Below are 25703 nucleotides of genomic sequence, written 5' to 3'. Positions count from 1 at the left end.
TGAGATTGCTGGATCATATAGTAGTTCTATTTTTAATTTTTCAAGGAATCTTCATACTGTTTTTCTATAATGGCTGCACTAATTTACATTACTGCCAACACTGGGCAAGGTTTCTCTTTTCTCCACATCCCCTCCAATACTGATCTTTTTTCTTTTTGTTGATAGCCATTCTAACAGGTGTGACGTGATATCTCAGTATTGTTTTAATCAGCATTTCTCTGATGATTAGGAATGTTGGGCAGTTTTTCATATATCTGGTGGCTATTTGCATGTCTTCTTTTGAGAAATGTCTATTCAGATCCTTTGCCCATTTTAAAATCAGGTTATTAGTGTTCTTACCATTGAGTTGTTTCAGTTCCATATATATTTTGGATGTTAACCCCTTATTAGATATATGGCTTGCAAATATTTTTCTCATTGTGTAGGCTGTCTTTTTACTCTGTTGATTGTTTCCTTTGCAGAAGCTTTTTAGTTTGATATAATCTCATGTGTCTATTTTTTCTTTTGTTGACTATGCTTTTCGGTTCATATCCAAAACATCATTGCCCAGAGCAATGTCATGGAGCTTTTCCCCTATTTCTCTTATAGTAGTTTTAAAATGTCAGATCTTACATTTAAGTCTCTGTTTTGAATTGGAGAGAAGGGTCTAATTTCATTCTTCTGCATGTTGGATATCCAGTTTTCCAAGCATCATTTATTGAAGAAATTGTCTTTCCCCATTGTGTGTTTTTGGCATCTTTGTCAAAAATCAGTTGACCTGGCCAAGCATGGTGGCTCATGCCTGTAATCGAGCACTTTGGGAGGCTGAGGTGGGCGGATCACTTGAGGTTAGGAGTTTGAGACCAGCCTGGCCAACATGGTGAAACCCCATCCCTACTGAAAATACGAAAATTAGCTGGGTGGTAGGGCATGCCTGTAATCTCAGCTACTCAGGAGGCTGACACAGGAGAATCGCTTGAACCTGGGAGGCAGAGGTTGCTGTGAGCCAAGATTGCGTCACCAAACTCCTGCCTGGGTGACAGAGCAAGACTCCATCTCAAAATAAATAAATAAATAAATAAATAAATAAATAAATATAATAATAAAAATCAGTTGACACTAAATGTATGGGTTTATTTCTGGGTTCTCTATTCTGTTTCATTATGTCTGTGTGTCTGGTTTATGCCAGTTTTTACTATGCTTTTTTGATTACTATAGCTTTATAGTGTATTTTGAAGTCAGGTAGTGTGATGCCTTCACCTTTGTTCATTTTGCTCAAAATTGCCTTGGGTATTCAGGGTCTTTTTGGTTTCATATAAATTTTAGGGTTTTCTTTATATCTGTGAAAAATGCCATTAGAATTTTGATAGGGATTGCATTAAATATATAGATTTCTTTGGATAACATGGACATTTTAACCATTATTAGTTCTCCCAGTTCATGAACATGAGATATCTTTCCATTTATTTGTATCTTCTTTAATTTCTTTTATCAGTGTTTTACAGTTTTCATTATACTGGACTTTAATCTCCTTGATCAAATTTATTTCTAAGTGGTTTCTTTTTGGTACCTAGTAAGAGAGGGATTGTTTTCTTGATTTTGTATCGTTCATTGTCAGTGTATAAAATGGCTACTGATTTTTGTATGTTGATTTTGTATTCTGCAACTTTAGTGAATTCATTTATTAGTTCCAGCATTTTGGTGGAGTCTTTAAAAAAATTTTTTTTTACATATAAGATCATGTCGTCTGTAAATAGAGACCATTTCACTCGTTCCTTTCCAATTTGGATACAATTTATTTATTTATTTAGGAGACAGTCATGCTCTGTCGCTTAGGCTGGAGTACAGTGGTGCAGTCTCAGCTCACTGCAGCCTACGTCTCACGGGTTCAAGCAGTTCTCATGCTTGAGCCTCCCCAGTAGCTGGCATTACAGGCATTTGCCACTGTGCCCACTATATATATATATATATATATACACAGAAACATGACATGTGTGTTATTTATTTTAACACTTTTAGAAACTGTGAAACAAAATCCAAGAGTCTAATATACATGTAATTGGGGTTCCTATAGAAGCAAATAAGAATAGGGAAAGATTATTTAAAGAAATAATGGCCAAAAATTTCCCAAGTTTGATAAAATATAAAAATACTGACTGAGAGAACAAGATGCTGAATGAACTCTATGCAGGATAAATGCAAGAAAACAACACCTAGAAACATCACAAACTGCTGAAAAACAAAAACAAAAAGAAAAATCTTGGCTGGGCACGGTGTCTCACGCCTGTAATCCCAGCACTTTGGGAGGCCAAGGCGGGCAGATCACAAGGTCAGGAGTTTGAGGCCATCCTGGCCAACATGGTGAAACCCCGTCTCTACTAAAAATACAAAAATTAGCTGGGCGTGGTGGCACGTGCCTGTAGTCCCAGCTACTCAGGAGGCTGAGGCAGGAGAATTGCTTGAATCCAGGAGGCGGAGGTTGCAATGAGCCAAGATCATGCCACTGCATTCAAGCCTGGTGACAGGGTGAGGCTCTGTCTAAAAAAAAAAAGAAAAAGAAAAAAAAAAGAAAAATCTTAAAAGCAGCCACAGGAAAACAGGCATTACATTCAGAGAAACAACAGGCTCCCCAACAGAAACAATGGAAACCAGAGGACAAAGGAATAACATCTTAGAAGTGCTAAAAGAAAAATTCAGATGACTTAACTTATCACCAGTAGAACTGCACTAAAACAAATAGTAAAAGATATTCTTAAAGATGAAAACTTAGATACTCTGAAATGAAGGAAAGTACTAGAAATAGTATGTAAGCAGAGATACATAAAAGCCATTTTTATCTTCTCACAATTCCCCAAAACACAACTATTTAAAGATAATACAACAACCTTGAAAGTTAGGTTTCGTAAGGTATTTAGAACATGACAATAGCACAAGTGATTGTAGGGTTAAATTAGATTATACTGTTTTAAAGTTATTAGATTTATGAGGTGGAAATTAGAAAATGGGAAAAGTCCAGTGTAAGCAGCACAATACTGACACTAAAAACTGACTTTGATATGGTAAGGATGCATAATTTTAGCCCAAAAGCAACCAATAAAGAAAACATACAAAGGGAAAGTATAGCCAAGAAGTCAATAGAAAAATTAAAATAGAATAACAAAAAAAAAACTAAAAATAAGACAAGAAAGGAGCAACAGAGTAGTGAAAAATAAAAAAGGGGGTACCAGTGGAAACGGATACCAACAAGGTAGATTAAACCTAACCATATTGATCAGTAACTACATTAAATGGACTAAACACTCTAATTAAAAGAGACTGTTAAAAAATTAGCAATGGGATCTTGAATGGGAATCATTATGGTGGATGGGAGGCATGAGGACTAGATTGCAGCTCCAACTCGGACAGACAGAGCAGCGTGCAGAGGCTTGCATCGTGAATTTTAGCTCCAGAATGACTGCAAGAATGAACCAGGAATCCCAAGGGGACCCCCAGACCCTCTGAAGGAAGATGACTGCTCCTGTATGACCCGGGAGACACCCAAATACTGTGAGTTCCCAAACTGCAGAATTGGGAAAGGGAGACCCTCCACTCCCAAACACATTTCCCTCTGGGAAAACTCAAGGTCTCGTTTCCAGGAGACGCTTCCGACCTTACCCGAGGCTGGGTCAATTTAGAGGGCTGAGCGAAATACAGGGGTAGAGGAAGTAGTAGGAAAGGCCCTGGGAGCTCGCTGGGTCCCCAAGCAGGTCATTCCTTCCTGGTACCACAGGGACCTTTCACGAGGGCAGCTAGAGGCATAGGGGGGAAATACCATAGAGAAGGAAGTCTCCAGCTGAACTTTATAACAATTTGAACTGGGCGAGAAGGCTCTGGGCCAGAACTCAGAGAAGGGTGCTAACCCAGTGTGCAGACTCCACGGGCGGGGTAAGAACTAAAGCCCTCTTCTTTTGCAGCTGGGAACTAGGTAGCCTGGGGCAAGTTCTCAAGCCCTGCTCACCCACTGCCTGGAAATAGACTCGGGGCTGCTAGGGGGACATGGTGGGGGTGAGACCAGCCCTGAAGACTGTGTGGGAGCTGGGGGAGAGCTGTGACTGCCAGCCTTCCCTCACTTCCCTGACAACCTGCATGACTCAGCAGAGGCAGCCATAATCCTCCTAGGTACACAACTCCATTGACCTGGGAACCTCACCCCTATCCCCCACAGCAGCCACACAGTAAGAGCTGCCCAAGGAGAGTCTGAGCTCGGACATGACTAGCCCTGACCCCACCTGCTGGCCCTTCCCTATTCACCCTGGTAGCTGAAGACAAAGGGCACATACTCTCGGGAGTTCTAGGGCCACGTCCACCACTGGTTCCTCTCCATAGTACCACAGCTGATGCTCTCTGGAAAGTGCCACCCTCTGGCAGGAGGCCAACCAGCACAAAAATAGAACTGTAAACCACTAAAGCTAAGAACCCTCACAGAGTCCATTTCACTCTCATGCCACCTCTACCAGAACAGGTGCTGGTATCCATGGCTGAGCAACTCATAGTTCATATCACAGGACTCTGTGCAGACAACCCCCAGTACCAGCCTGGAGCCAGGTAGACTCGCTGGGTGGCTAGACCCAGAAGAGAGATAACCATCACTGCAGCTCGGCTCACAGGAAGCCACATCCGTAGGAAAAGGGGGAGAATACTACATCAAGGGAATACCCCATGGGACAAAAGAATCTGAACAACAGCCTTCAGTCCTAGACTTTTCTCAGAGCCTACCCAAATGAGAAGGAATCAGAAAATCAACTCTGATAGTATGACAAAACAAGGCTCTTTAACACCCCTCAAAAAATCACACTAGCTCACCAGCAATGGATCCAAACCAAGAAGAAATCCCTGATTTACCTGAAAAAGAATTCAGGAGGTTACTTATTAAGCCAATCAGGGAAGCATCAGAGAAAGGCGAAGCCCAATGCAAGGAAATCCAAAAAATGATACAAGAAGTGAAAGGAGAAATATTTAAGGAAATAGATAGCATAAAGAAAAAACAATCAAAACTTCAGGAAACATTGGACACACTTAGAAAAATGCAAAATGCTCTGCAAAGTCTCAGCAACAGAATAGAATTGAACAAAAAGAAGAAAGAAATTCAGAACTTGAAGACAAGGTCTTCTAATCAACCCAATCCAACAAAGACAAAGAAAAAAGAATAAGAAAATATGAACAAAGGCTCCAAGAAGCCCGGGATTATGTTAAACAACCAAACCTAAGAATAATCGGTATTCTTAAGAAGAGAAATCTAAAAGTGTGGAAAACATATTTGGAGGAACAATTGAGGAAAACTTCCCTGGCCTTTCTAGAGACCTGGACATCCAAATACAAGACGCACAAAGAACACTTGGGAAATTCATCACAAAAAGATCATCACCTAGGCACACTGTCATCAAGTTGTAGATTCTGGTCATTAGTCCATTGTCAGATGTATAGATTATGAAGATTTTCTGCCACTCTGAGGGTTGTCTGTTTACCCTGCTGACTGTTCCTTTTACCGTGCAAAAGCTCTTTAGTTTGACTGAGTCCCAACTATTTATCTTTGTTTTTGGGGTTCTTGGTCATGAAATCCTTGCCTAAGCCAATGTCTAGAAGTGGTTTTTCAATGTTGTCTTCTAGAATTTTTATAGTTTCAGGTCTTACGTTAAGTCCTTAATCCATCTTCGTTTTCATGTAAGGTGAGAGATGAGGTTCCAGTTTCATTCTCCTACATGTGGCTAGCCAATTATCACAGCACCATTTGTTGAAAAGGGTGCCCTTTCCCCACTTTATGTTTTTGTTTGCTTTGTTGAAGATCAGTGGGCTGTAAGTATTTGGGTTTATTTCTGGGTCCTCTATTCTGCTCTATTCTGTGGTTTTGTATCTTTTTTTTTTTTTTTTTTTTTTTTTTGAGACGGAGTCTCACTCTGTTCCCATGCTGAAGTGCAGTGACACGATCTCAGCTCACTGCAACTCTGCATCCCCGGTTCAAGCGATTCTTCTGCCTCAGCCTCCCGAGTAGCTGGGACTATAGACATGTGCCACCACGCCCGGCTAATTTTTGTGTTTTTAGTAAAGACAGGGTTTCATCAGATTGTCCATGATGGTCTTTAACTCCTGACCTCATGATCCACCGGCCTCAGCCTCCCAAAGTGCTGGGATTACACGCGTGAGCCACCGCGCTCGGGCAGTTCTACATCTTTTAAGTGGAGCATTTAGGCCATTTACATGCAATGTTAGTATTGAAATGTGAGGTACTATTGCATTCATCATGCTCTTTGTTGCCTGCATACTTTGGGGTTTTTTTTGTTTTTTGTTTTTGTTTTTTAACTTGTGTTTTTGTTTTACAGGTCCTGTGTGATTTATGCGTTAAAGAGATTCTGTTTTGATATGTTTCTAGGATTTGTTTGAAGATTTAGAGCTCCTTTTAGCAGTTCTTGTAGTGGTGGCTTGGTAGTGGCAAATTCTCTCAGCATTTGTTTGTCTGAAAAAGACTGTACCTGTCTTTCATATATGATGCTTAGTTACACTGGATACAAAATTCTTGGCTGATAATTGTTTTGTTTGAGAAGGCTGAAGATAGGGCCCCAATCCCTTCTAGCTTGTAGGATTTCTGTTGAGACATATGAGGGGCCAACAAACATATGAAACATCACTAATCATCAGAGAAATGCAAATCAAAATCACAATGAGATGCAATTTCACACCAGTAAGAATGGCTATTACTAAAAGGACAAAAATAATAATAATACTTAACATATTGGCAAACCTGCTAAGAAAAAGGAATGCTGCAGGGCACAGTGGCTCATGCCTATAATCCCAACACTTTGGGAGGCTGAAGTGGGTGGATCACCTGAGGTCAGTAGTTAGAGAGCAGCCTGATCAACATGGTAAAACCCCGTTTCTACTCTTGCATATGTATATCAGGATACACATATAAGGTTATTCATAGAATTATTATTTTTAAAGGCAAAAAATTAGAATAAAGTATCAAAAAAAGGCAAGAAATATGACATTCATTAAATAGAAAACAGTGCAAACAAACCTATTACAATTATATGGCACAACATGGATGAATGCCTCTGACATACTATTGAGCAAAAGAAGCAAGACATAAAAGAATATCAAAAGTTTAGTTCTCTTTGGACACAAACAAATGAAAAAACATTCCATGCTCATGGATAGGAAGAATGAATATCATGAAAATGGCCATACTGCCCAAAGTAATTTATAGATTCAATGCTATCCCCATCAAGCCACCATTGACTTTTTTCACAGAATTAGAAAAAACTACTTTAAATTTCATATGGAACCAAAAAAGAGCTCGTATAGCCAAGACAGTCCTAAACAAAAAGAACAAAGCTGGAGGCATCATGCTACCTGACTTCAAACTATACTACAAGGCTACATAACCAGAACAGCATGTTCCTGGTACCAAAACAGGTATATAGACCAATGGAACAGAACAGAGGCCTCAGAAATAATGCCACACATCTACAACCATCTGATCTTTGACAAACCCGAAAAAAACAAACAATGGGGAAGGGATTCCCTATTTAATAAATGGTGTTGGGAAAACTGGCTAGCCATATGTAGAAAAATGAAACTGGACCCCTTCCTTATACCTCATACAAAAATTAACTCAAGATGGATAAAGACTTAAACATAAGACCTAAAACCATAAAAACCCTAGAAGAAAACCCAGGCAATACCATTCAGGACATAGACATGGGCAAAGACTTCATGACTAAAACACCAAAAGCAATGGAAACAAAAGCCAAAATTGACAAATGGGATCTAATTAAACTAAAGAGCTTCTGCCCAGCAAAAGAAACAGTCGTCCGAGTGAACAGGCAACCTACAGAATGGCAGAAAATTTTTGCAATCTATCCATCTGACAAAGGGCTAATATCCAGAATCTACAAGGAACAATTTTACAAATTTACAAGAAAAAAAAACAACCCCATCAAAAAGTGGGCGAAGGATATAAACAGACACTTCTCAAAAGAAGACGTTTATACGGCCAACAAACATACAAAGAAAAGCTCATCATCACTGGTCATTAGAGAAATGCAAATCAAAACCACAAAGAGATATCACCTCACACCAGTTAGAAGGGCAATCATTAAAAAGTCAGGAAACAACAGATGCTCGGAGGATGTGGAGAAATAGGAATGCTTTTACACTGTTGGTGGGAATGTAAATTAGTTCAACCATTATGGAAGACAGTGTGGAGATTCCTCAAGGATCTAGAACCAGAAATACCATTTGACCCAGCATTCCCATTACTGGGTATATACCCAAAGGATTTCATTCTACTATAGAGACACATGAACACATATGTTTATTGCAGCACTGTTCACAATAGCAAAGACTTAGAACCAACCCAAATGCCCATCAATGATAGACTGAGTAAAGAAATGTGGCACATATACACCATGGAATACTATGCAGCCATAAAAAATGATAAGTTCGTGTCCTTTGCAGGGACATGGATGAAGCTAGAAACCATCATTCTCAGCAAAGTAACACAAGAACAGAAAACCAAACACTGCCTGTTCTTACTCATAAGTGGGAGTTGAACAATGGGAACACATGGACACAGGGAGAGGAACATCACATACCGGCGACTGTGAGGGGGTAGGGGGCTAGGGGAGGGATAGCATTAGGAGAAATACCTCATGTAGATGACAGGTCGATGGGTGCAGCAAATCACCATGGCAAGTGTATACCTATGTAACAAACCTTCACGTTCTGCACATGTATCCCAGAACTTAAAGTATAATAAAAGAAAAAAAATTAAAGAAAAAATAAAAATAAATAAAAAGTTTAGTTTTCTTCATATAAAGTTCAAAATCTGGTAAAATAAAAATATTTCAATTTTCAAAGATGCAGGTATTAATGCTAAAATCAATATTAAAACAAATAGGTGAAAATTATCGTCAGAAAAATCAGACGTGGTTACTTCTAGGAAAGATGGAAGAGAATATGATTACAAGTGGTCAGACAGCAGGCTTCTTAGGATATTGGCAATTATCTAATTCTTGCCTGGATGGCATTTACAATGGCATTCCTTTGTACAATTATTTATCAAATTATATGACATTATGCATATCTGAATGCTATGTTTCATAAGAAATCTATACTTGTTCTCTCATTATGTCAATAACTGTGGCTTTCTTTATCCTGGAGTTATTTAAATTATATATTTGACTAGCAGACTCACAGACAAAAAAAAAAAAAAAAAAGTCCTAATTCCAAGCTCCGTGGCTCACGCCTGTAATCACAGCACTCTGGGAGGCCGAAGCAGGCGGATCACAAGGTCAGGAGTTCAAGACCAGCCTGGCCAACATGGTGAAACCCTGTCTCTACTAAAAATACAAAAATTAGCCGGGCATGGTGGCCCGCATCTGTAGTTCCAGCTACTTGGGAGGCTGAGGCAGGAGAATCACTTGAACCCAGCAGATGGAGGTTGTGGTGAGCCGAGATTACGCCACTGCATTCCAGCCTTGGTGACAGAGCAAGACTCCATCTCGGGGAAAAAAAAAAAGCAAAAAAAAAAAAAAAAAGGCCTACTTGGCATTACATGTAATAAAGAAGCAACATCTCTTTTTAGGCAATAGATGGAAACATTCAATATGGGTGAAAAGAAAGGTCAAAGGAAATTTTTTTTTTCTTTTTTTTTTTTAGACGGAGTCTCGCTCTGTCACCCAGGCTGGAGTGCAGTGGCGCGATCTCGGCTCACTGCAAGCTCCGCCTCCCGGGTTCACGCCATTCTCCTGCCTCAGCCTCTCCGAGTAGCTGGGACTACAGGCGCCCGCCACCACGCCCGGCTAATTTTTTTGTATTTTTAGTAGAGACGGGGTTTCACCGTGGTCTCGATCTCCTGACCTCGTGATCCGCCCGCCTCGGCTTCCCAAAGTGCTGGGATTATAAGCATGAGGTTAATTTTCTATTTCACAAAAAGAGTAATTTTTTACTCCGGTTTCTCTTCAGATTGTATAAATCTTTCGCCTTTTACCAAAGGAGCAATTTCTACCATCTCTTCTCTGAAAATTGACCTCTTCTTGTTGTGTTGTCTCTTCTTTCATTTTCAGTGAGAGCATTTTTCCAAATGTCATAATGTCAAGAAGCCTTTTTTCAGATTACTAAAAAAAGAAAGAAAGAAAGACAGACCCATTGCTTGATGATGCTCACTGTCACACAATTCTGTGATGTGGATATCAGAGAAAATGTGTTAGCAATTAAAAAGGCAAGCAAGTCCAAGTATGTTTGTGAGTGATGGGCTAAAGTTAAAATAAAGGATCACTGTCACTGAACATATGTTTTCCCATAACATATGAGAAATATGCCCAAAATAAATTGAAAATTTTTAAGAACATCTTAAAATATTTAATATGTGGGTCAGGTGCGGTGGCTTATGCCTGTAATCCTAGCACTTTGGGAGGCAGAGGCAGTGGATCACCTTAGGTCAGGAGTTCGAGACCAGCCTGGTCAACATGGCAAAACCCTGTCTCTACTAAAAATACAAAAATTAGCCAGACGTGATGGCGTGTGCCTGTAATCCCAGCTACTTCGGAGGCTGAGGAACCAGAATCACTTGAACCCAGGAGACAGAGGTTGCAGTAAGCTGAGACCACACCATTGTACTCCAGCCTGGGTGACAGAGTGAGACTCTGTCTCAAAAAAAAAAAAAATTTTTATATGTGTATCTGTAGCCACCAAAACAAACCACTATAATTCTTTAACTCCAATAAAAGTAGATATTAATAGTAATATTAAATAATATAGTAAATTAGATTAAATAATTGCCTTAATTCAATTAGTAATTTTACATATGTTACTCATGTTAACATCAAAGGTATCTTCTGAACAATTATGGATTTAAAATGGAAGTTGTATTGTATTAAATAGCTCCATTTCTAAAGGCTAATTAAATATTTTAAGACTTGCTAAAACTTCAACAAAATTAAATACTTTAATAAATCCTTCATGACTGATATGGTTTGGCTGTGTCCTCACCCAAATATCATCTTGAATTGTAGCTACCATCATTCCCATGTGTTGTGGGAGGGACCCAGTGAGAGGTAATTGAATCATGGGGAAGGATTTTCCTCATGATGTTCTCATGATAGTCAATAAGTCTCATGAGATCTGATGCTTTTATAAAGGGCAGTTTCCCCGCACTTGCTCTCTTGCCTGTCGCCATGTAAGATGTGCTTTTGCTCCCCTTTTGCCTTCCACCATGATTGTGAGGCCTCCCAGCCATACAGAACTGTGAGTCCATTAAACTACTTTTTTGTTATAAATTACCCAGTCTTGGATATGTCTTTATTAGCAGCATGAGAACGGACTAATACAATGACACAGATGAACTCTATAATCTGTAAAAAATTGGTATCAATTAATTATCTCCAGACTTACTGGACCCTTCAATATAAGTATTTCAAACTCCCAAATTTTTATTTTATACCATTAAAAACTGACTAATGAGGTCAGGTGTGGTGGCTCATGCCTGTAATCCTAGCACTTTGGGAGGCCAAGGTGGGCAGATTGCCTGAGCTCAGGAGTTCGAAACCAGCCTGGGCAACATGGTGAAACTCCGTCACTACTAAAAATACAAAAAAATTAGCCGGGTGTGGCAATGAGCGCCTGTAGTCCCAGCTACTTGGGAGGCTGAGGCAGGAAAATTGCTTGAACCTGGGAGGCAGAGGTTTTATTTTTCTGTTTAAATTAGGGTGATTCTATTATTTTAAAAATCAATTTTTCAATCGTTTTTTCTCTCAGATAATTTCTGTTGTTCTGTTATCAAATTTACACACTCCTTTATCTGCTCTCTCTAATCCGTTAAGCTCATCTAGTGAATTTTTGTTCCTTTGAATTATTGCACTTTTCAATTCTGGAATTTTCATTTGTTTCCTTTTTATAATTTCCATTTATCTGCTGAGATCCCCTATCCGTTCTTTCATTAAAATAATATTTTTCTTTAATTTTTGAATATGTTTTCCTTTAGTTCTTTGAAGGTATTTTTATGAACTTCTTTAAACTGTGGTGTGCTGAAGTAGAGTCATCTTGGGCCTTATTAACTTCTTTTATTTATATTGATTTTGCCTAAGGATAAAATTTTCTTTTCTTTTTTATTTTTTTGGTGCATCTTTATTACTTTCTAGATAAAGGACCTTGTGGTTGATACCTTGTAGGGACTCTGGATTCTGTTGTTTTTCTCCATAGAATATTTTTTTTGTTGTTGTTCTTATAGGCTGTTCAATTACTAGTTAATCACCTTTAAGTTGTGTAGACTTGGTTTTTACATTCTGTTAAGGCAAATACGTAGAAAGCCAAAGATATTATCCAACACCATGGGACCTGTCTTACAAACTATCTTTCTGAGGCTTGCTTTCAGTCCTTGTAGGTAGGTTTAGAGTAGTCCTAAGGTGTGGCCTTTATGTTGTTTCAGCTGAATTCCCAGGTATTTGCAAGTTGTTAGGAAGCTGTCTCCACCTGGCTGGGCAGGTCTTTGGTGCCTCCCAGCACTTTAACCTGTAGCAGCTGTTACATTTTCTACTTTGTAGCAGTAATATTTTGTTATTCACCCAGGGTGCCCACATCCCAGCCATCAGCCTGTGGTTGAGGAGTGACAGGAAAATCTTTTGGGAAGCTTATACCTCTTTAGTGCCCCGCATTTAAGATTCTTTAACTGCCCAGAACTCTGACCTCTGCCTTCTCAGCTCAGTAGGCCTGTGGTGCTCTACATGGACTCCAGTTGTTGTACCCAGGCGGAAAGTTGGGACTATCGTGGTCTTCAATTCATGAGGATCACAGTACTGCTTGCCTGTTGTCCAGTACTTGAGAATGGTTATCTCATATATTTTATCCCATTGTATGGTTAACAGTGGAAGGTTAGTGTGGTACTCTACTTCATTATAGCCTGAAGTAGATCTGCAAGCCTAATTTTTCCATCTTAAATTTGAAATTGATAATGTATATTCTGATGTCAGAAAAAGAAAAATGTTTTTTGAAGTTAGGCTTCCTTGGAGGTCAAACTAATTAGAAATGTTTTTCAATTTCAGTCTATATAGATGAACACATAGGTACATATCTATATTTACATCTACATCTATATCTAAATCTGTATCCTTATACTGTCTTTATATACCATAGTAGCAAGATTGTTTCTCTATTCTAATCCTGGTGTTTCATCAGGAATCATGCCCTAGTTGTACATAATACATCCAGGATTCCTACTCTAGAGTACAGGGTGGAAATATAGAGCTATTCTGTAGCATCAAGGTAAGAGTTTCCAGAGATGAGATACTCTTAACTTTTTAAAAGGATGGCAGTGGAGAGACTTTCTTTGTAATATTACCCTTAGAGAAACTTGGTGCTCACTGTATTAACCAAGTTACTGCGCTGTACATTGGAGATATTGGGACAAACTAGCCTCCTTCTAATATGATGCAATGAAAAAGGACACAGTATCACTTTAGTGTCATTCTTGCCAAAATCTCATAAACCTAGTCATGAGGAAACATCAGACAAATCCTAATGGCGAGACATTTAATAACGGTCTGTACTCTTAAAAAATGTCAAGGTCACTAAACACAAAGAAAGGCTGTTCCAGATTAAAGGAGAAATAAATAGTTGATGTGACAACTAAAAGCAATGCGTGATTCTGGGTTGGATCCTGGATTATGAAAAATAATAGCTATAAATGACATTACTGTGATAATTTGTAAACTTGAGTATAAACTGTGCAGTAGATAATATCATTGTGTTAATATTACATTTCCTCAATTTTATAACACCACTTTGGTTATCAAAGACAGTGTTCTTGTTTTAAGGAAATATATATTGAAGTTTTTAGGGATAAAGAGACATGATGCTTCTAATTTACAAATAGTTGAGGAAGTAATATGTGTGTATTTATATATATGTAGAGGTAGATATAGACATAAAATGACAAAGCATATAGGGCAAAATATAAAAAATTGGTAAATCTGGGTAAAGGGTATATGGGAGTTCCTTGTGCTATTATTGCAACTTTTCTGTGAGTTTAATATTATGCCAAGGCAAAAAGTTATAACCAGAAGAATAGAATTTAGATAAATATCTTTGGTTGTAAGAACAGAGATCCATCAAGCTATGTAAAATAAAAAGAGACACAAAAATCCTTTTGAGTTCAACTAACCCTAATGTCATTGAGATCGTTGGAGTCTGAGTTTGCTTCCCTCGTATTTCAGATGCTATGTGATTTCTAATCTTTATTTGTGTATTTGCTCTACTTTTTTCTATATACTGGATTCGCCTGCTTTCTCTTGGTTGCTGCACTTTAGAACTTGGATTTGCTCCCCAAAATAGCTAACTTGGTGTGTTCAGATTCTTGAGAGAGAATCTGAATGATTGTTTGCTAGCTAATGGATTGCTTAAGCATATCTCAGGTATTTATTCCTAACTTGGTCCATACATAATAAGGTGGGGCTGGTGAGAGGTGTTGTGTTGGGGTTATGGTAGCACACTCGATGGTATTTAGGGCTTACCGTCAGAAGCTGAGGGTATGATAAGTTCTCTAGAAGGTGTTATGGAAAGATCTGGCAATGAATCATGTCTCTTAGACCTGGCCAGCTTTGTCATACTGTTTTTTGGCTTTAGTTCCTTTTTAATAGACCCCAAAAAATGCTTCTATGAAGGATCTTTACATGGAATTAGATTGTCTAGCCTCCTTTCTGCAAAAATGATGAAGAAATATTGTGTGATTTAGAGGCAAGGGAATTTTTTTTTTTGCATAGTAAATGGTTAACTGTCTCTTTCTCCACCATTCATAACATTTAAGTCATGAATTTGTATTGTGTTAACTTTTGTTTGTGAAATATAAAATCTCAGTTTGATATGTTAATATGTATGTTTATCTTGCTAAATTTATATTATTTTGTATTTGAAACAGTAATTGAAAATATAAAGTGTATTTCAAAAATTTTTAAGAAAATATTTTGAAGGTACATTAATAATATTAAAATTTTTTTCCTAAATGTGGTTGATTGATATTTTTGCATACTTACTTTGTGCCACACGTTGTCCTGGGTATGGTCAGTTAAATTATTTTATTGAATATAATTTTCACAATCCACTGAGGTAAGAATACTTTTCCTTAATTAGCAGGAGAGGAACTAGAGTGTCAAAGGGTCACTTGCTTAAAGTCGCAGCAATGCATATATGGTGGAATTAGAGTTGGAAAAGAGTTCTGCCAGACTCCAATGTATAATACTTACTCTCTTAAATTGTGAGGAATCATGTGGCCAAATACTTTCACATTTGAGATAATCAATTTTATGTTGCTCTTCTTGAAACCTGTCACTACTGCTGTTTTAATTCTGGGATACACTTCTATATTAACAAGATTGGTTACATTTTTGGCTTTGCTCAGAGCACCGTTGCATGTGGTGTTGGTTTGGAGAGGACAGAAGTTAAGGAATGCTTGGAAGGAGATAAAGTCACTCCCTTGAGGGAGCAGGGGTCTATGATTCTGGGAGAGAGAACTGGAAAACTGTCGAAAGATACGCACTTATCAGTAATTTGCCATTTTTATGGATATTCATTCTCAAGTGGTATTTACATATGTAGGTTAATTAGAGTATTTTAAAATGAGCAAGTAGATCAAAGAAAAAAAATAAAAGGTTGGAAGAGACTTACTGAAATGAAAAATAATGAAGAGTAAAATACTGTGTGGATTTAAATGTAAAAGCAAAATATCACTTTAAAATGCCTTTTTCTTTTGTGCGGGAGAGAATGGGGAGAGTAGTGAATCTGTACTTAGTATTGTCAGTTTTGCCTACCAGGTGAAATTTATTTGAAAGACTTTTAATTAGTTTGAAATTAATTAGAGGACTGAAATAAACATATTGGTATATGTAATGTGATTGCTAGAATCTGTGACTACAAGGTAAAGGTGGAAAATGATAACTGTCTTTTTTATAGGGAATTATTTTAGTTTAATTGTGTATTTTTTGCCAAAGGGAAAGTAAATTAATAACACCTTTGAAATATTTTTCTTGAAGTTGGACATGAAAACAAAAATGATGGAAGCTAAATTTCATGAAGAAAAGCTTAAACTGCAACAGAAACATGATGCTGATGTTCAGAAGGTAGGATATATATCTCTTGTTTTAATTATATTGAATACTAAAAATATTCTAGGTCTTATGATGATCCATCCAGTTATCCATCCATCCATCCATCCACTTATTTATTTACTTTATGACATCCTGTTATAAGTGGAATATGCTAAACTAATATCCCGGCAAAAGTTGATTTTTTAACTTTATTAGCTAAACATATGTGTTTATTTAAAACCTTATATTTACATTACCTTTTAGTTCTTCTTTAACTGTTACATTTAGGCTGACCTTCTTATAGTCTTTTATCTGCATTCTGTCATTACCTTTCATGAAAGTTGAAATAAGACATCAATGGCAAATACTAGAATTTGTTTTATTCTAATATTCTTTTGGTTTTCTGGTAATTAAATTTCGTTTTTAATTTAAAAAGGAACTCTTAGACTTGTATGCATTTTAATGCTAGCACTGACAATAAAGGCTTGTTTTTCAAGTAGCTCATTGGGATTGATGCTTTCTAATCTTTCAGCCTGTATTTTCAAATAAAACTTACTTTTTTTTCTTAGCTGGCACAGCAAAAATCATTAATTATGGTTATCCTACATGGGATTTGGGTTGTGACTATATTTTAGTAATGATTAAAACATTTGGTGATAATAATGTATGTATGTGTTTTTTTGAAATACATGGAGGTTGATCCAAATGGAAACTTTGCATTTACTGTTTCAAAACTAAGCCTATGATTCTGCTTCCCAAAACTGAGTACTAGAGACAGAGGCAGGTAGTTGCAGTAATTACAGCATCAGGATTATGTATCCAAGCTTTCTTAAAAGCTTAATATACATATATAAATATTTAGTAAAGTACGTATTTGGCTCGTCCTTCAAAGCAATAAGGAGGAAACCACTGATTGGATATTAGAGAAAAAAAACTGAACTCTCTTTTTCCAATTTCCTCTCACCCATTCAGATATTACAGGCAAATTTTTTTTGCTCTTACTAGAGTTTTACTTTAGTTTAAATTGTTTAGATAATAGTTCTCCCTATACATATGTTAGAGAGTCAATAATATAATTTCAATATAACATGTACAATTGAAATAGAGTCTATTGATGTTTAAGATAAATGAATATAAAAATTTATTTGGAAAAATTATGGTGATGGAATTCGAAATAGGTTTCTTGGTATGTCTGTTACAAAGATTTATTCAAAGTAAAATATTTAATAATTCTTTCCAGAAATTTCTCTTTAAAATAAATCCTGAAATTTATTTGCAGAAGGCAGTGCAACTAATTTGAAGTGCCATGTAAAATATAAATAAAATTCTTAACTTTATGCTAGATTTGAAAAGTATATTCATCAGTTTATTGCTTGTCTGGCATTTTCTAAGCATCAGGAATTGGCGAGGTATAAAATTTAGAGTGTTTTACCTATTAGTATACATTCTTTTTCTTTTTTGCTTCTTTATGGTTATTATTATCCAGAGATGGGATCTTGCTGTGTTTCCCAAGCTGGAGGAAGACAGTGGCTATTCACAGGCATGATCATGGCTCACTTCAGCCTTGAATTCTTGGGCTCAAGTGATTTGTAAGCCTCCTGAGTAGCTGACTATAGGCATGTGCTACTGTGCCCCGTTCTTTTTTGTTGTTCTTGTTAAGCTGACTTTTGGGTGTATGAGAAATATACCCTAACCATAAGAAAAGTAGATATTCCTTTTTCCCCTTGATTAGCATTTTCTCTTACTTGCTATCTTTTTTACAATTTGGTTATTTCTGTAGTTTTTGTGAGTATAGATGTATTTTGAAGTATAAAATTACAAATTTTATTAAATGATTACATTTAAAACTTCTGACACAATATAAATTAACAATAGATTTTAATGCAATTTTTGACATATTTTGAGCTGATTTTTCTGATTCACAGTAGCAGAGCTAGATATAAAGGAGGCCGATTACATGTCATCTCCTCATATATCTGGGAATTCTTTTACTGTGCACTACGAGGATAGAAGGGTGCTTCTGGGTGGATCCGGGAACCTACCCAGTTGAAGAATGTTCTATCCCAGTGCAATGTGATGAATTATACTCTCCCAACCTGGCAAGTTTCTGAGGGCTTCTCTCTGCCACTTTATGACAGCTTAATTTCTGAATTACATTTTAGGGAATCACCTAAATTATTATTTATACTGTCCTTAAAAATTATTATATGAAAATGTCAAACAAATAACATATTTCTTTCAGATAATCAATTATTCTTGTATATTTAATAATTTTCTTAATGCACTATAATTTTTACAGTTTGGGGGAAAACCATTTATGAGATTAGCTAAGATAGACTTACAAAAATATTACGCTTATTGAAAAGTTATATGATTGGTTCTTTACGAGTTTCTATTAATGTATACCTGCTGATTCACCATTCACTTATTATCTGCAGGAATTTGCTAGCAGATAAACAACAGTAGATATCATAAGTATAAGAAAAATATGTGAAGAGAAACATTAGACACATACAGTTTCACCTATTTTTATGCTATCTGAGAAAAAGAATCCCTAACTCCCTTTCAGGACAAAACACTTCTACCTAATTTACAAAACACTGACATTTGAGAATCAACTTAAAAAGTCACTTAAATCACTACAATGCCAATTTGCAGCAATATTCACTAGTCAAAAGGAGGAAAATCTCACAATTTCAGGCAACTTGGAAGCTTCCAAGTGTGGCAGATCATATAGATTCTACCTCCTAGCTGCTGCAAGAGTAAAATGTGAACTTCTGACTAGGCTAGAATTATTAACATGGACATGCACAAAAACACACGCATCTAACTGAAACAGCAGACAGTAAAGCCATGGGTAAGAGGTACTACTTTATGTGTGTGTGTGTGTGTATATAATTTCACAGTGTAGTCATATTTGCTACAATCACTTTTTCTGTTTATGTTTTAGAATTAAATATATCAGGGTTCAAAAAAAGTGTCCTATATGTAAAGTAATACAATATGCTGAAACGTTGTAAATTTATTTGCAGATTTTAGAAAGAAAGAATAATGAAATAGAGGAACTGAAAACTTTATACAGGAGTAAACAACATGAAACTGAAGAGACTATTAGAAAGCTTGAAAAGAAAGGTGATGTTGTGTTGTTACATACATCTTTTAATAACATTCCGTTTTATTTTAGTGATGTGGAGAATAAAATTTGATTTCTGACCTTTTATAGTATGAGATAGGAATATTTGTGTGGGCTTTCATCAATGGATAAGTTTATATAGGCTTCCATATGAAGGGGCAAAAACTGTGTTTGTGTGTGTGTGTGTCTGTGTGTGTGTTTGTGCAGTGACAGTGATGGGATAGTAGTAGTGGTTGGTTTAGATACGGAGTTGGAAGAGTATGTTGCTTTCACTCCCTCTTCTTAACTCTAGCCTCATTGGGATACAGCTGCCATAGAGTATTGAGGGCAGTCATAGAATTAGGACTTACTGGCTTTCATGAGGAAGTCAAAGGAAATTATTCTTCTTTATCTAGTAAAATTCATTACATTAAGTATCTACTTTTATGTCTGATAGTATATGCTGGTATTGTGATTGACAGAAAAAAATTAAAAAGTATTTCCTATTTGCACTTTTATTAAGAAGGAAAAGAAAGCATGTAATCAAGTATTAAGTTGACTATGGACAGATGGAAAGTCTGGCATGAGGAGGTAACCGCTTGAGCTAACTCTGACCCTAATTGACTATGATTATGGGTTGAAACATCTACAATCAATAAGTGGTCATGAGAGAGAGTATTGAAAATATTGTTTCGGGAAAGGAACTGTTGTAAAATTTTGTGAAGTTTTAAAGTCTTGGTTAGGTGGAGAGAAGAGCTGCAGGTACTGGGATGGAAATGCTGAAATAGGTAAGTTTTAGGAAGGGTACTTCTCAACTACTTAGCTAGAGTGGATACCCCATGCATTAAGACATAGATTTTAGGCCGGGCGTGGTGGTTCACGCTTGTAATCCCAGCACTTTGGGAGGCCGAGGTGGGCGGATCACGAGGTCAGGAGATCGAGACCATCCTGGCTAACACAGTGAAACCTTGTCTCTACTAAAAATACAAAAAATTAGTCAGGCATGGTGGTGGGCACCTGTAGTCCCAGCTACTCGGGAGGCTGAGGCAGGAGAATGGCGTGAACCCGGGAAGTGGAGCTTGCAGTGAGCCGAGATCGCGCCACTGCACTCCAGCCTGGGCGACAGAGTGAGACTCCATCTCAAAAAAAAAAGAGAGATAGATTTTAAAATATTAAGATAGTTGACTTGGGGCTACATTAAGTATGACCTTGAATTTTAGATTTAGAAGCTTGAACTTTGTCCTGTAGATGCTGGATGTAAAGAGCCAGGGAAGGATTTTGAGATGTGAGTTTTAGGACCGCATGTTTTGGGAGGAGTAGCCTGGTAATGGAGGGTGTGTTGAATAGAGTAGGCCAATTCCAAGTCTGTTAGGCAGAGGCAGAATGGAGTGAGGGAGAGAGCATTCTACTTACTAGAAAACATAGGCTCTAATCCCAGCTCTGTTACCAGTGTCCGACATATGATAGCAAGTCGTCTCTGGGCCTTGGTTTACTCATTATAAAATGGTGAGATCAGAATAAATAATACATAGAGTCCCTGCCAACTCAGAGATGTTCTGCTTCTGTGCTGCTGTAATTTTGCATGTTAAGGTGAGAAGGATTTCTGAATGATGGCACTGGCAGTAGTTAGAATGGAACCGAAGAAGAAATTTTGAAGAGTGAATCATGATTTAGTGAATGAGAAGATCTAGGCAATGAATAAGAGAAAAGGAGAAGGGAAGGTTTTCATTTAGGATTTTCTGTATGGAACTTACTGGCTCTTCCCCAAATCACCAAACCTGAGTGTATCTGAGTGAATGATAATGGCTTTGACAAGTTAGGGCAGCAATTACATAGATAAGTTAACCAATTAAATAAATATTTTTAGATTCATTTCCACCCTTAAATGTTGGTAAAAGCAATTATAAATTCGTTTAGGTTTTTTTTCTCCAAATATTATCAGTGTCTAGAAGAATATTTTAAATTTATTTCCAGGTTTTCTTCTTTACCCTGATTCAAAATAGGCAATTCAAACATGCCTAAGATTTAAAAATGACGAGGTTTTAAAAATAATGTTTCTAAAAGCATTTGGAATTGCAATCAGATTTTAGTTTAATTTTGGAAGTGTAAAGTGAAATACATTGTAGATGGGAAAGACTCACATTAGGTTAACTTGGATTCATCTCCTCTTCTTATTTGTTGCATAGTTGAGGTATAAGAGTGAAAACAATTTTTAGGGAAATGTTTACAAAAATGTTGCTGTCTTGAAGTAAATGAATAAAAACATATTTAGTAAGCTATGATAATATTATATTCAATTAAAATAGAGCTGAATTTATTTTACTATCCAGAAGACATGAATATATTAAACACATTTTCACTTAAATCAGTGACTGTTTAAATAATTTTAGTAAAGAAGATAGAAACATAAATGATTTATAAGGCAAATATTTTATGTAATTTAAAACCTATTTCATTTTAGTGACATAAACTTCAAAAATGATTTAAAAGTATCTAGCAGCAACAATATATTGAAATGAGCGGTTCCTTTATTTATTCATTCAGTACGCATCTTTTTGAGCACTTGCCTGTGTGGCACTGTTATGCCCTGTGGATAAAAAGTTGAAATCTCTTTCTCCTCTGTGAACATAGTCTCATTAAAGAGGAAACAGGCAAGTAAATCACTATAATGCTAGTAAGTGATTTAATTGAGAAATACTCGAGGTTTCATGGGAATAAAGAGGAATTTCTTTCTGTCCCTGCAAGGGGAGAAATCTGGTTGTGTGAATCATGATTTAGTGATTCTTTATGAGTGGTTCATAAAGAAGGTGTGATTTTTGAGTTGAGAGTCTAAGGATGAGTAGGAGTTTTTCAATAAGGGAGGAAAGGGCATTCTAGGTAGATAGACGATCATATTTAGGCAGTGATATAAGGTAGAATATGAACTCACGAATCTGCAGATAGGTCGGTGTGTTTATAATACTGGTTGAAAACATGCAAGTGGGAAGAGATATGGCGCATTTGCCATATGGAAGTGGGCACTGCCATATGGAAGAGGAACTGTTGTCCATGTCAGAAGCTTTGATCTGTATTTATCTTTTAGATGAGGAGAGCTGTAGAATGTTTGTAAGCCTGGGTGTAACTACCAGATTCGTACCAGTGAAAGGCCTCTTTATTTATTTAAATTTTTAAAATTTCAGTAGCTTTTAGGGTACAAGTGGTTTTGGTTACATGGATTCATTGTACAGTGGTGAAGTCTGAGACTTTAGTATACCCATCACCCAAGTAGTGTACGTTGTATCCAATATGTAGTTTTTAGCCCACACCCCCTTTTCCACCCAATGCTTCTGAATCTCCAAAGCCTATTATATACCATTCTGTATTCCTTTCATACCCATAGCTCAGCTTCCACTTATAAGCGAAAATATATGGTATTTGGTTTTCCATTCCTGAGTTACTTCACTTAGAATAATGGTGAAAGGTTTCCTCAAAGCAACAGAGGACTCCTTGGAGGGGAATGATGCTTGAGGCCAATACACTGTTAAAATTGTCTAGGGAGCCAGTAATGATGAATTTAACCAAGGCTGTCTGTGGTGGTAGAAATAGAGAAAAACAGCAAGGAATAAAAGATATTTTAGAAGAAAGCATTGAGAAGACTTGGTGAAAAATTGAGTTACCTACTGACTGGTGCACTAAATTTTATATCATCAAACTCTATGTACCTAGAATTGGTTTAACTATGTTTTCAAAATTTTTGACAGTTCAGACACTGATACGTGACTGTCAAGTTATCAGAGAGACTAAAGACGACCAGATTGCAGAGCTAAAAAAGATATGTGAACAAAGTACGGAATCTCTAAATAATGGCTGGGAGAAAAAGGTAAGCTACATAAAATACTAATGGAAAACATAAAAGTTTATGCTTCCAAGTAACATATTTAATTATAAAAGTAATAGATTTCACAGAATATACAGAAAAGTATAAAAAATAACTAAAATTCCAGGCTGTTTAGAAATAGCTACTGTTCATGTTTTGGTATATTTTCTTCTGGAAGTCTGTGGTCTATAAAATAGTTTTCATTTAGAAAATATTCTTTTGACTAGCTCTTGAATTTAATTAATGTTCTGGATTTCTTATCAGCCAACAGATTTTAAACAAAATTAGTTAAATAGCACTAAAACAATTTTTGGAAATTAAGCCATTTTAATTTTGTATTTGGGCCATTGGAGCATTTCTTTCCTGAAATTTTAGATAATACAATATGGACTAGAATTTATTGTATAAACTTATTTTATTTTTGATTGACATGTAATGATTTTACATATTTTTAGAGTACAGTGTGATATTTCAATACATAGATACATTATATACTGATAAAATCGAGTAATTAGCATTTCTATCACCTCAGACATTTATCAGTTCTTTTTTGTGAGGACATTCAAATTCCTCTCTTCAAACTTTTTGAAATATATAATACATTATTATAAACTATAATCACTCTACTGTGCATTAGAAAACCATAATTTTTTTCTCCTATATTATTGTATTAGTTCGTTTTCATACTGTTATAAAGAACTGTCTGAGACTGGGTAATTTATAAAGGAAAGAGCTTTAATTGACTCACGGTTCAGCATGGCTGGGGAGGCCTCAGGAAACTTACAGTCATGGTAGAAGGTGAAGGGGAAGCAAGCCACCTTCTTCACAAGGCGGCAAGGAGAATGAACACAGGAGGAACTACCACACACTTATAAAACCATCGGATCTCATGAGAACTCACTCACTATCATGAGAACAGCTTGGGGGAACTGACCCCATGATTCAGTTACTTCCACCTGGTCTCTCCTTTGACACATAGGGATTATGGGGATTACAATTCAAGATGAGATTTTGGGTGGGGACACAGCCAAACCCTATCAATAACTGTAACATTATACCTGCTTTTTAACTTCTCTGTCCCCTTTCCTCCCTCTCCTCCCCTGCTTCTTGTAATCGCTATCTGTTCTCTACTTCTATGAGCTCAACTTTTAAAATTCCACCAGTGTGATTATGTATTTGTTTTTCTGTTTCCAGTTTATTCCACTGAACACAATGTCCTTCTAAGTTTGTCCATGTTGTTGCAAATGGCAGGATTTCATTCTGTTATGGCTGAATAGTATTCCAGTGTGTGTGTGTGTGTGTGTGTGTGGGTGGGTGGGTGTGTGTGTATGGGTGTGCGTATCTATCACATTTTCTTTATCCATTCATCCTTTGATGGGCACTTACATTGATTTCATATCTTGACTATTGTGAATAATGCTGCAGTAAACGTGGGAATGCAGATATCTCTGACATACTGATTTTATTTTCTTCAGATATATATCTAGTAGGGGGATTGTTGGATCATATGGTAGTTCTATTTTTAATTTTTTGAGGAACCACATTGTTTTCCCTAATGGCTCTACTAATTTGTATTCCCTCTAGCAGTATATAAGGGTTCTCTTTTCTCTATATCCTCACCAACACTTGCTATCTTTTGACTTTTTAATAATAATCATTCTAACTACAGTTAGATGATATCTCATTGTAAATTTGGTTTGCCTCTCCCTAATGATTAGTGAGGTTTAGCATTTTTCATATACCTTTTGGCCATTTCTGTGTCTTCTTTTGAGAAATGTCTATTTAGGTCCTTGGCCTAAATAAGTCATTAGGTTATTTTTTAATCTTCAGAATATTTGTTTTTTTGCTGTTGAGTTGTTTGAGTTTCTTATAGATTTTGGATATAAACCCCATATCAGATGTATAGTTTGCAAATGTATTTTCCCATTCTGTAGGTTGCCTTTTCACTCTATTGATTTTTTTTTCCATGCAGAAGCTTTTTAGTTTGATGTAATCCCATTTGTCTTTTTTTTTTTTTCTTGCTTTTGTTGCCTGTGCTTTTGAGGTCCTGTACAGAAATTGTTGCCTAGATTTATGTCATGGAGCTTTTCCTCTATGTTTTCTCCTAGTAGTTCCCTAGTTTTAGTTCTTCCATTTAAGTCTTTAATTCATTTTGAGTCGATTTTTGTGTATGGTGAGAAATACAGGTCTAATTTCATTGTTCTGCATGTGGATATCCACTTTCCCCAGCACCATTTATTAAAGAGACTATACTTTCCTCATTGTATGTTCTTGGCATTTTTGTCAAAAATCAGCTGGCTGTAAATGTGTGGATTTTTTTTCTGGGTGCTTCATGCTGTTTTATTGGCCTGTGTGTCTGTTTTTATGCCAATGGCATACTGTTTTGGTTATTACAACTTTGAAGTATATTTTCATGTCAGTTACTGTGATGCCTCCACCTTTGTTCTTCATGCTTAAGATTGCTTTGGCTATTCAGAATCTTCTTTGGTTACATGCAGATTTTAGGATTGCTTTTTCTATTTTTATGAAAATGTCATTGATATTTTGATAGGGATTACATTGAATCTGTATATTGCTTTGAATATTATGGATACTTTATTTCATTTTTAAAAATAATTTCAGCTTTTATTTTAGATTCAGAGGG

At 36.5% G+C, this 25703-nt stretch overlaps 1 protein-coding gene across 7 annotated transcripts in view; it reads left to right on the top strand.

The window, feature by feature from the left end:
• Positions 1-25703, top strand: part of CEP112 (centrosomal protein 112) — a 551576-nt gene that overhangs the window by 97864 nt on the left and 428009 nt on the right. For all 7 annotated transcript variants that reach the window (XM_055258901.2, XM_055258899.2, XM_055258897.2 and 4 more), the window contains 3 exons: positions 16038-16124; positions 19124-19223; positions 22944-23062. In XM_055258901.2, the coding sequence (XP_055114876.1) occupies positions 16038-16124; positions 19124-19223; positions 22944-23062 (306 nt within the window). The remainder of the gene's footprint in view (positions 1-16037; positions 16125-19123; positions 19224-22943; positions 23063-25703) is intronic.

Source organism: Symphalangus syndactylus, chromosome 20 (assembly GCF_028878055.3).
Source record: "Symphalangus syndactylus isolate Jambi chromosome 20, NHGRI_mSymSyn1-v2.1_pri, whole genome shotgun sequence".
NCBI lineage: Eukaryota > Metazoa > Chordata > Mammalia > Primates > Hylobatidae > Symphalangus > Symphalangus syndactylus.
This window is presented reverse-complemented; position numbering and strand designations above follow the sequence as displayed.